Genomic DNA, 13,138 nt, shown 5'->3' on the forward strand with positions numbered 1-13,138 from the left:
CTGACAGCGTGTTCTTATCCCTGGCTGTGTTATTCTAGTCCTGGGTTGTGGTGCTGTGGTCCTCGGCTGTGGTACTCTGATCCCTGAGTGTGGTACTCTGATCCCTGAGTGTGGTGCTCTGGTCCCTGGCAGTGGGTGCTTTGATCCCTGACAGCGTGTTCTTATCCCTGGCTGTGGTAATCTAGTCCTGGCCTGCGGTGCTGTGGTCCTGGGCTGTGGTGCTCTGGCTGCTCTTGTGCTGACCTGTGTTGCTCTGGTGAATGGTTGTACGTGCTCTTCTCCCTGGCTGTAGGACTCTGGTTCTGGACTGAGGTGCTGTGGTGCTCTGGATCCTGGCTTTGGCACACTGAACAGTAGTTGTAGGTGCTCTAGACCCTGAGTGACAGTGGGCACTCTGGTCCCTGGCAGCCGGTGCTTTGATCCCTGGCAGAGAGTGTTCTTGTGCTGTGGTATTCTAGTCCTGGGCTGTGGTTCTCCGGTCCTGGACGGCGGTGCTGCGGTCTTGGGCTGTGGTGCTCTTGCTAGTAGGTAGTCTTCGCATTGGCTGTGCTGCTTTGGTCTCTGGCTCTTGAACTCTGGTTCCTTAGTCCTTGCTGTGGTGCAGTTGCCACTGGCTGTGGTACCCTGGTCCTTGACAGTGCTGTTCCTGTCCCAGGCTGTGCCATGGCGCTCCCCCTGCTGCTGCTTCTGGGCCTGGCTCTGTTGGCATTGACCTTCATCTACCACAAGTTCTTCAGCGGTGCAGGGTCGCCTTTCAATGAAGCCCACTTGGCCCCGCCCAAACCGCTGGTGACGGACCAGAAGCTCAGAGACAAGGTGCTGAAGCAGGGTAAGTACCACAGGTGCCTACGAAGTATAAGGACTTTAGGTAATTGTTTAGATCCAAAATTATAAACCCGCCATTCTTTAAAAGGAACCGTGCATGCGCCATCTGAAGAGGACGGTAAAAAAAAACCCACTAATTATGAGCTGTACCAGAAACAGTGCACGCGCCAGAAGAACCGGTCTGTCAGTCTCAGGGGTGTCCACCGCAGGCAGAGGGCTGAGGACACTCTACACCTATCATTACAGTGGCCTTTCATTTTCAGAATTGCAAAGACACCTTTCGGACACAAAGAACCCGAGTTCAGTGTAGCCCTTCCTACTGCAGGCTTTTACATTTTGTACCGTTGTTACTTATGGCTGTGTGCTGAGCGTGCACCATTGGTGTAAGCTCACAATCAATACATATTTCAGATAATTATTGCAAGTGTTCTAATTAATGTTATAATATATTTCTGAACAAATGCATTTATGCAGTCTCAATTCTAGACATATAGTGCGCTTGCCATGGCCAGACCAATTTGTCCTCTTCTTTGGCCCTCCTGATCATGAGTATCCGGTAATGGGGGTGGTAATTATCTCACCTCATATAATCCGACTCTGCAGAGAGTGGATTTATCGGGGATGATAACTACCACTTAACAGGGTGTAGTGAACACCCGCAATACCGGCTTAAGTGGGAGGGGCACGGGTGATATTGGGCCTCATTACATTATTTTATGGCCCTCTTAACTTTCATCCCTGGCTCACAGGTTATCTCAATTTAGAAGGCGAAACTAATAGATGCAATAACACAGCTCTGGGGTGAGGACCAAAGAAAACAAGCATTTGCAAAGCAATAGGTCTTGCATTTACGCGAGTTTGAGCTATTGACATTGCAAATAACAATGCCTTTTTTTTCTTTCGTTTTTTAAACATAAATAAAAGGCATTGTCATTTACAATGCCAATAGCGTAAACTTGCCTAAATGTGAGACTTATTGCATTGCAAATGCTTGTTTTAGTCTGTAGTGTCTTCATCGCTTTCCAAGGTACTGTTCTTTGGTGGTCTGTTTGAATCTGGGCCCGACGCCGCACACCTCGCGGTTGGCACCATATTTTGGGAGTTCTCCTGTCATGACGTCTTAATAACTCACAATGGAGTTATCTGTTGCTAGGGACTGATTTTAAGTGAACATCCTATTTTTAAGCATATCTTGAGTACAGTATTGTGGATTTTTGCTGTTTGGTCTTGTGGTAAGTCTATATAAAAATACATATTTTTATAATACAACCTGTGTGGTGTCCATCTGTAGTGTTGTCACTGTATTACTGTATGTGTTCACAAATGGTTTACACACTGCCTCTGAGATAAGCCTGCCTGCTCGTGCCAAGCTACCAAGAGGGTGAGCAGGGGTTATTTTAGGAGTGTAGCCCCTTACTCCTGACTAGAAGCAAGGGACCCTATTTGGTCAAAGGTACCTACCTCTGCCAACTAGAGACTCCCAAATCTAACATTATGCAATTGAATTGACTGGTGGTGTGACAATCACTGATAAAAAGTCATACTCACAACTCCATGTACACCTACTTAACAGGTGTCACAGGATCCGACAACTGTTGCACCGAGCGATTATCAATATACCTGCTGATATGCCCCACACTATTGTTTCTGGTAAAGCAACCTCAATCACTTGTGGGCCACAACGCAGGATGAGACAGGGCTGCCGACATACACGCTGTTACAAAGCAGTCCAAGCTAGACCTCCACTCCACAATTCTTGCCTTAAACCCACAGCGCAGTCGCGGTATGATAACTGGCTGCCGACCTATGCATTGTTACGCAGCAGCAACAACTAGGTAGTCAACTTCCAGATCCTCCAATCCTCGCAGTATGGTAGAGGGACAACAAATTATACTTGGTATCGTAGCGCGTTGCTGCTTGTCATTGAATTAATTGCTTGGTTATCGCAGCGCATCGCTGCCTCTATTGCGAGTAAACTTAGATAGTCATTGAAATCTGAATGCTGCCACAGGAGCGCTAGAGCGCCTTAATTGATTTAATTGAAATCACTGGGACATCGTAGCGCTAGATTGGCTAAGTGCGCTGATAATTACAGTTTGATTTACCTGCTTTGAACCTAAAGGTGTGCCTGACTGTACCGGTGCCACTGTTTACTTTCTCGCTTTAGGCGGCCGTCCATTTTGTTTTTTGTTGTGTGCCTCCCTGCCCAGGTCTCCGCCTCGCTCCCGCCTCCCAGCTGACCCTCTCTCGCCCCTCCCCTGCCATTATCCACATATGACAGATGCTTTTACGCGCAGCGTTCACGCGCAGCGATTGCGCCCCATGCGCGCCGAAGGTGCGCCAAAGGTAAGCCCGTCTGCGCCCGTCCGCGCCTGGACCTCCCCCAGCGCCAGACCCCCTGGTCCCCGCAAACCGCACTCCTCCTGCATAACGTTTGACGCCGCCATCCTCCTAGCCCTCAACCCCGGACGCACACCTCAATGCTACGAAGCTGCCCCGGGACGTACCCACGGTCCCTTCGCCTGCCACTCCTGCAAATTTACCAGCATCAAGACCCATACCACATCCACTAACCCCAAACACAGCTCCGACTCTAACCACCTGAAGTGCATCCTGCTGAACACCCGCTCGGTCCACAGACACGCCACCGAAATCTGAGATCTACTCGACACTACATCACCGGACGTCGCCTTCTTTACTGAAACATGGATGAACGCATCATCAACACCCGACATCGCCATAGCCATCCCGGACAATTACAAGATTATCCGAAAAGACCGCCCCATCCAAACAGGAGGCGGCATCGCCATCGTCCATAAGAACACCATCAAAATCACGACCAGCTCCGACGATAACCTCACAACCGCCGAACACCTCCATTTCCAGATCCACACCGACCCTAGGACCAGACTCAGAGGCACCCTCATCTACAGACCACCAGGAACCTGCACACAATTCAACGAAGACATCACCGACTTCATCAGCCCACATGCCATCACCTCCAAAAACTACATTCTACTAGGAGACCTCAACTTCCACCTGGAAAAGAAAAACGACTGCAACACCACCACCCTTCTGGACAACCTAGCCAATCTTGGTCTCAAACAACTTGTTAACACCCCCACCCATATAGCCGGACATACGCTCGACCCAATCTTCACCTCCAGTAAGCACATCTCCTTCGATCACACCACGCTCTCCACTGGACGGACCACAGTTGCGTTCATTTCAGCTACAAAACCACCTCAACCCACAACCCCCCACAACCTATTCCCCGAAGAAAATGGAATAAAATAACCACCGAACAACTCCTCACATCGCTCAACCTTAACCCACCCGCCCCCCATCGGACCCAAACCAAGTTGCCATCAAATTCAAACAATGGATCACTCACAGCGCTGACGAATTAGCACCCTTGAAAAAGCATCACACCACACAAGACAGCAAAAAGGCCCCCTGGTTCACCGATGACCTTAAGAAATCCAAGAAGCTATGCCGCACCCTCGAGAAAACATGGAGAAAAAACCCAACCACCGACAACATGACCACCTTCAAGGCAGCCACCCGCAAACACCACCAGCTGATTAGATCCACCAAGAAATCAGCATTCAAGAATCGACTCGACAACAACACCCACAACAGCAAAGAACTATTCAACATCGCCAAAGAATTCACCAACCCCACCGCAGCCTCGAATGACATCACTCCCTCCCAAGACCTCTGCGATTCGTTATCCTCCTTCTTCTACAACAAAATTGCCGACATACATAACAGCTTCGAAAACAGTTCCAACAAACAATCCTCTCCACCCCCCTCAGAACCTAAACCGCCCTCCAACAACCTCAGTGCCTGGAACCCAATCACCACTGAAGACACCATCCGACTAATGAATTCCATCAACTCTGGCTCGCCAACCGACCCATGTCCTTACCACATCTTCAACAAAGCAGACTCCATCATCGCACCCCATCTCCGTGCTGTCATCAACTGCTCCTTCAACTCTGCTACCTTCCCAGAAAGCTGGAAACATGCCAAAGTCAGCGCCCTCCTGAAGAAACCCACAGCAGACCCCTCTGAACTTAAAAACTACCGCCCCATCTCCCTCCTCCCATTCCCGGCCAAAGTCATCGAGAAAGCCGTCAATAGCCAACTCGCCGCCTTCCTCGAATCCAACAACTCCCTCGATCCCTCACAGTCCGGCTTTCGAGCCAAACACAGCACCGAAACCTCCCTCATCGCAGCAACAGACGACATCCGAACACTACTGGACAACGGAGAAACAGTGGCCCTCATACTACTCGACCTCTCCGCCGCCTTCGACACTGTCTGTCACAGCACCCTCATACAACGCCTCAACAACATCGGCATAAAAGGAAAAGCCTTGGACTGGATCATCTCGTTCCTTGCTGGGAGAACCCAGAGAGTTCGACTTCCCCCATTCAAATCAGAGGCCACCGAAGTCATCTGTGGAGTACCACAAGGATCTGTACATATAGATCTGTATACAAGATAAACCCAGTAAAAACTTAGTGTGACCTTTTTGTAACACAACATAAGAAATCATAACAATTGACAATAAAATATTCTCTCTGAGAAAGTAGAATTGGGCTGTGTATGTCAACGCGTTTCGACAAAGTCTTTTGTCTTCATCAGGACAAATGAATGTTCAGCCTCTTTTTCTAAAAATGAATTTTCATATAGTTTATGCACACAGACTGATGAAGGGAGTGAGGCACCTTTCCTTTTACATTCGGATTTGGCATGTGATATCTGTTTAAACAGTATTCACTGCTCCCATCTCGCTTCTACCTTCATCTAATTCTCATCGATTTTTAAAAGGAAACTTCAAGCGTTTTCCGTCATTTCCCCGCTACAATGCGTTCTCGCTACTATAATTGGTCACCTTTACTAGCCGATTACTTTCCAAGGACGAGGAATAAAACAGATGTATATGTAGGTTGGTTGCACCTGTGTGAGATACGAACGGGTTTATTCCGGGATCTGTCTCCGGTTTGGGTGTATTTTGTAGCCTGTCCTCCGTTTCGTTTACTGGAGAAAGGCGGATGGCTACGGAACTTTTCACGCTTTTTTTCTTTTCTCCACTCGATGGTTCCGGTATTTGTGTTTAACGGGATTGACGTCCGTTAAAGGTGCAACACCCACGTGTTTTTCGGTCAGTAGCTCAAAACACGTCTGCTTCCGTCAGCGGTTTGTGTAGAAACCGCTGACGGAAGCAGACGTGTCTCGAGCTACTGACCGAAAAACACGTGGGTGTTGCACCTTTAACGGACGTCAATCCCGTTGAACTCAAATACCGGAACCATCGAGTGGAGAAAAGAAAAAAAGCGCGAAAAGTTCCGTAGCCATCCGCCTTTCTCCAGTAAAGGAAACGGAGGACAGGCTACAAAATACACCCAAACCGGAGACAGATCCCGGAATAAACCCGTTCGTATCTCACACAGGTGCAACCAACCTACATATACATCTGTTTTATTCCTCGTCCTTGGAAAGTAATCGCCTAGTAAAGGTGACCAATTATAGTAGCGAGAACGCATTGTAGCGGGGAAATGACGGAAAACGCTTGAAGTTTCCTTTTAAAAATCGATGAGAATTAGATGAAGGTAGAAGCGAGATGGGAGCAGTGAATACTGTTTAAACAGATATCACATGCCAAATCCGAATGTAAAAGGAAAGGTGCCTCACTCCCTTCATCAGTCTGTGTGCATAAACTATATGAAAATTCATTTTTAGAAAAAGAGGCTGAACATTCATTTGTCCTGATGAAGACAAAAGACTTTGTCGAAACGCGTTGACATACACAGCCCAATTCTACTTTCTCAGAGAGAATATTTTATTGTCAATTGTTATGATTTCTTATGTTGTGTTACAAAAAGGTCACACTAAGAATCAATAGTTTTTACTGTGTTTATCTTGTATACAGATCTATATGTATTTATTCAAATTTTACTATCAGAATTAAAAATTATTTTTGATATCATTACAGTCCATTGCACTATTTTCTTAAATTTTGTTATATATGATATGTTTCCCTAATAGCCAGTTTCTTGTGTTGTAAGTCTGCCTGGGTATATACCTTTACATAAAAATTGTTTGCCCTGACCCAGGAGCCATATCCTAACCAGTGGGTCCTTGATACCTACACAGGAGTACCACAAGGATCATCACTCAGTCCCACCCTCTTCAACGTTTACATGAGTCCACTCGCTTCCATCGCGCGTCAACACAACCTTAACATCATCTCCTACGCTGACGACACCCAGCTGATCCTTTCCCTCACCAAAGACCCCAACACCGCCAAAACCAACCTTCACAAAGAAAGGCATGAAAGAAGCAGCCACATGGATGAAAAACAGCCGCCTAAAACTTAACTCCGACAAAACGGAAGTGCTCATCCTAGGATCATCTCCCTCTGTCTGGGACGACTCGTGGTGGCCTTCGGATCTGGGTTCTGCACCCATACCCACAGACCGCACGTAACCTAGGCTTCATCCTAGACTCCTCCCTCTCGATGACAAGACAAGTCAACGCCGTCTCATCCTCCTGCTTCAACATACTTCGTATGCTCAAAAAAATCTTCCATTGGATCCCCACCGAGACAAGAAAGACCGTCACCCACGCACTGGTTACGAGTCGACTAGACTACGGAAACACCCTCTACGCCGGAATCACAGCCAAATTACAGAAAAAACTCCAACGCATCCAAAACGCATCGGCGAGACTCATTTTGGAAGTCCCTGGCCAAGATCACATTACCAGCCACCTGAAAGACCTCCACTGGCTTCCCGTCAACAAGAGAATAACATTCCGTCTCCTCACCCACGCGCACAAGGCCCTCTACGAACTAGGGCCCGAATGCCTCAACACTCGACTTTCCTTCTACACACCCTCCCGCCAACTAAGATCCTCCAATCAAGGCCTAGCCGCAGTTCCGCGTATCCAAAGATCCACCATGGGAGGCAGATCCTTCTCCTACTTGGCGGCCAAAACCTGGAACTCAATCCCCACTCACCTCCGCCTTACACGGAACCACATCTCCTTCAGAAAAGAACTCAAAACCTGGCTATTCCATAAATAATGAACCCCCTCCCCAAGCGCCTTGAGACCCTCTGGGTGAGTAGTGCGCTATATAAATCCGTGAACTGGAACTTGAACTTGAACCAGCAACATCCAGATCCTCCGATCGTGGCAGTATTGAAAATGGCCGCCAACATGTGCATCCTTACGCATCAGCACAACTAGACTGGTAACTTCCACATCCTCTGAGCCTCACAGTATGAATAATTACAACCGACATGCGCATCGTTACGCAGAAGCTACAACTAGACTGGTAACTTCCAGATACTACGATCCTAGGCTCAGCTGGCCGCCAATGTGTCACATCACTCTGCAGGCAGCAGATGATTGACTGCTGGGGTGCCAAAAGGCATCCAATATGGCTGCACCTGCCAACCACTAGACCAGTAACCTTGATGTGCATATGTCACGCATCGCTGGTCCGTAAATCTGTCCTTTTCCAGAGCCACCACCGTCGAGTAGTATGAATAATCAGGAGATCATCCAGGCTACCAAAATCTCACTAGCTGCCGTAGAAAGAACCGAACATCCATATGGCATTAGCACAAATGCACATGGCATACAAGTTCATCAATCAAACGTTCCCATCTTCAACATCGACGCTCCATCTGCTGAAAACACCCATCCCATCCTTGTCGCCATGGTTGGAAAAGAAAGGCATCTTCACAGAGGTGAGGATTATGGGGAACTTGTTTATTAGAATAGGATCCTCACACAGACCGCTGCCCACATGTAGCATTACAACAGTAGCGTTTCTAGACCTACTGCCACGGGAAACATCGTTTACAACACAGGAATTACATCTCGATACCATTGAATCTCGTTTTTTACAACGCAAGTCGTTACAGCGACTTGCGCTGGATGGCGTGCTAGGTCAAGGAATAGTATAATTTACTATCCAACACCTTCCCTACTATACGTAGACTGGAGTTGGAACAGTATATACTACTCCAAAGACCAGCGCCCTCCAACGCAAGTTGTCCTAACGACTTGCATTGTAAAAACCGCGATGTAATGTACCACGATGTAAATGTATGCACGGTAACGTCATACATCCACTGCCACCCGGTCCGAACCCTAAGTTGGCCGCCTGGTGCAGGTAAGAGCGTGGGGGTGATGGGCTTGTTTATTGGGGGGGGAGAGATGGCAGCCAAATGCCAACAAGCTGGAGGGGGCCCTCTAGCAACCAAATTGTTTTAGGGGGAATGTGGTAGTCGACAGACAAGACTTGCTTCACCTCGGCCACCCCATAAACGGAGCTGACCAGGGCGGACCACCCCAGCGCCCCTTAGCTATGCCACTGCATTACATTGCCTGCTACCCCTCAACTGTCTACACCTATCAACCTCCCTAGAACCATGATCCGATAGTTCTATGCTCTGCATTCCATCTATGCCACCTTTCCATTTATATATGTACTACCACTTCCTATCTATATCCTAGAATAGCCTTCCTGCATCAGCACGAAACGTCACAGAGAAAAGGCACTGTAACACCACAACAGTGGTGGTTGGCACGACATATATGCCCAAAAAATGCATAACAAGCAAATGCTAATGGCTTGTTGATGAGGAAATGTGGTAGGTTGCTGGTGCTGTCAACAGTGGGCTGTTTCTAGGAAGGGATAGCAACGGGAGCCTGGCAATGCTTCTGCTTGCGATGCTGTTCCGTTTGTGCTAACTTTTTTAGATAACGGCGACTACTCACCGGCATCTTTTGTTAGTTAACTACTAGTGCTGCTTAATGCACATACATGGTGCTGGGGTAGGTTAGTGGTCATGTTGACTGCTAGCTAACGTGGGATGCAGGTTTCAATGACACCCGAATATTACGTAATCGCCGCTACGGGGCCTGAGATGGTGTCTCTTGGGGAAACTGAAAGAAGGTCCTTCGGGGAAGTACTTAACTTACACTGACCTGGAAGCCTCGTCTGCCATCGCTACTGCCAGGAATTTTCTGGACCTTCCCAACTGCATCCAGCGAGCACGCCGGAAGTGCCAGAGCAGTGCCGCCAATCAGAGCAGCTCGGGGCAGTCGGGAGAATGGGAGGGTCAGCGGCTTCCCGGCAGCAGGAGTGGCCACCTTACTAAAGGTACATTTTATAGCCGCTGAAAAGAGGCTAAGAGGGTGCGGTGAGGTGCTGCTGGGTGACTGTTTCTAGAAGCAATACTGTCATGGTGTATTGCAGTGACTAAAGAAGCACGCATGCCAAACCCGATTGTATACGCTACAAATCACTGGCAGCCCTCAACATTTTAAACAGGTACAGCACTTAGGCTGGGTCGATCAGCACCTCGTGCATGTGAAATCGAATCAATTTTGACGAAGGTTGGCAACTGTCTGCCTGTGCCCTGTGTAGACCATTGTTACTTATTCTACGCTGGGCTGCTACAAATAAGAATGACCTACTAGGCAGGGTCGGATTGGGATCACAATTCGGCCCGGGCACTGACAAAAAAAGTGGCCCACATTCAAGAGGCGTGGCCCATATTTAAGGGGCGTGGCCCACATTCAAGGGGCGTGCCCTTTCATGAAACACCATTTGCACAGACAATGAATGAAAGTGGGAGGATACTGTTCTTGCACACAACACAGGGCCAAGGTGACAATGGCCTACATGCTGAGCAACTAAAAAAAAATAGCAAGGCCCCTTTTTGTCACAAAATTATTCCAGCCCTCCAGCACAGGAGCACCTGAAAAGCAGCAAAGCCCCTGCTATTACTAACCTACTTAGCCCTCCCCAGACCTTCAGCTCAGGAGCACATGAACAGAGGTAAGGCCCCTGCAATTAGTAAATTAATCAACCCTCCAGGCCTTGGGAAAATGTCCTGGCAGGGGAGCACAAAACACAGCTTTCTGGGTCATCCAAGGTAGCCAGGTAGCCAGGGGGGAGGCTGAGGTGAAGCTGGTGCATGGGAAGTGCCTTCCCAGTGTGTTCTGGCAGTTTGAGTATTTACCATTTACTGTAGTATTACCCTTGTACCTGTGTATGGTACCCTTTTCTAACTTGCACACGTCACTTTTCTCTTGTAACACACTGTTTGCTACCTCTCACTTTTGTTTGGTTTAGATACTTGCACATGTGCCACCATTGCCTACGTAACGTTTGTTCTTGTGCTGGAGTGTCTGCCATTAATTGCAGTATTATACCTCTACTTGTATTTTGTACGCTTATGTAACCTGCACACATATCTCTTTTTCCTCCTGTAATGTATCGTTTGCTCCTCTTGTATTTTGGTTGCTCACTATTGTCACTTTTGATTCATGTAACTTAACGTTTGCTTTTGTAATTTGTCCACTTACAATTTTCTCCTCATGTATTATTGCTGTTCCTAGTGTGAAGTGCTCTGACACCTTCGGGTAAAGTCCGCGCTATATAAAATCGCATAAATAAATAAATAAATAAAACAAAAAAATTCCAAACATCACCAGGCCCCCACAGCAAGACCCATTCTTCCTAGCCCACTATGCCCTGAATGTGAAGGGCTGTGGGCGAGGTGTTAAGACTAACACCGTTTCTGGGCTGCATGGGACCCAGGGGGGCTGAGGTGCAAATGGCTCAAAGGCCTGAGAAACACCTAGCCCCAAGGGAGGCCGATTATTGCAAACAATCACCCCTCCCCAGCCTCGGCTTGATTGCTTGGCAGGGTAGGGGTGAAGGAGAGTCCACAGCTGACAATCGCTGTCTGGCCTCACAGCGAGGCTGCTTTCATTTTCTGTGTCTCTGTCTCCGTGCACTCTGTGGGCCGGTTTTTTTTCTCCCCTTTCCTAGTCCACTCTCTGTGGACTGGGACAGGGGAGAAAAAAAACGGCCCACAGAGGGCACTGAGGCACCGGCCCTTAGGCCCATTCCCGAATGCCCGCCTTGCCAATCCGCCCCTGCTACTAGGTAATGCCTACATCTCAATACGTCGAAAATAAAACAATCAACACAAATACAGTAGTATGTAAATGGCCCCAAATTTTTATTTTGCTCTAACTTCCCGAATGTTAATGTTTCATCTTGAAACCATCGATCAGTGTGTTGCATAGGATTTTCTGTCCAGACCTCATCAACAAGACCTCTGAGTAAGTCTATGTTGCCAGCGTTATTTTAAACAAACACGTGCACCTCGTGCGGTGGGGGGCGAGTGGTGGGGGGCGGGCACGATTCACTTGTGGGAGCGATATTGCTGCCAGATGGTGGCGTGTGTTCCCGCGAGTGAATCTCCTGACGTGCACGCGTTGCCATTGATGGCAATGGAACGCGTGCACGTGCTTGGCTGAAAAGCCAAAGCGACGCGAAAACTTATTTTTGCCGTGTAGGACATGTGCACTGCGAAGGCAAGACCTAAAAATCTAAAACGACCTAAATTGGTGATAGCGAGAAAAAACAAGCCTTGGCAAAGCTAATCAGTGTCCGCAATGCCCGAGCTATTTTTCTTGTCAATGAGAATGTCTTTTAGCCATATTGTCTAGAAGCACATCTGCTGTTCAGCATGGCTGCAAGTTACTGAAAGTCCAGAATCACAGAATGTTGAGCCAATGCTGAGTCTCTTCGCCCTTCATGTTTAGTTTATTTTCCAGCCTCTCCTAACACAAAAAGCGCTATGACATGGCCTGTGCTGGTCACACCAAAGCAATTTTTTCAGTGACTTCAAGCCTGCTGAAAAGGAGATGTGCTACTAGACAACATGGCTAAAAGACATTCAAATTAACAAAAAAAATAACTTGGCATTGCCGAAACCCATTGGCTTTGCCAATGCTTTTTCGGTGCTGACAGTCGTGCTAAACAAATGTGGAAGTGATAGTGAGAAACAGTTAAGTTTTAAAGTAAAGCGAGGATGAGGTGTAACGGCCAAAGCTGCTGACAGGGGAACGAATCTCGGGGTCGGCTGAACAGTTTGTGATTCTGGGAAAATCATGTACGATTCACCCTGCCTGTGACTATGCATGTGTCCTTGTGTAATGTAACTGTTGAGCACTTAAAGTGTTTCACGACCATTGGCTTGTGTTAGCACAGTGGTAAGATGGAGGATTGAACAAGCGCTCCAATACATTGAATCGTCAAAAAAAAAAGTGTTCATGTTTTAGCAACTTTTAAAGAAATACATTCATTGCTGTACACACACACATGCATTTTAGTGGTATATGTGAATGTGTACAAGGGCGACGGCCTGAAAACACAAGTACTCCTATGGAGTGCTTAAAAACAAAGAAAAAAATTGCTCCGCAAACC

General features: G+C 47.7%; 1 protein-coding gene across 1 annotated transcript in view; it reads left to right on the forward strand.

Moving 5' to 3' along the window:
* Positions 1 to 520: 520 nt before the first annotated feature.
* LOC147717052 (all-trans-retinol 13,14-reductase-like) overlaps positions 521 to 13,138 on the forward strand; it is a 210,609-nt gene continuing 197,991 nt past the window's right edge. The window contains exon 1 of the mRNA XM_086923955.1: positions 521 to 829. Within this exon, the coding sequence (XP_086780081.1) occupies positions 664 to 829 (166 nt within the window). The 5' untranslated portion in view covers positions 521 to 663. The remainder of the gene's footprint in view (positions 830 to 13,138) is intronic.

Source organism: Lissotriton vulgaris, chromosome 5, assembly GCF_964263255.1.
Source record: "Lissotriton vulgaris chromosome 5, aLisVul1.2, whole genome shotgun sequence".
NCBI classification, from domain to species: domain Eukaryota; kingdom Metazoa; phylum Chordata; class Amphibia; order Caudata; family Salamandridae; genus Lissotriton; species Lissotriton vulgaris.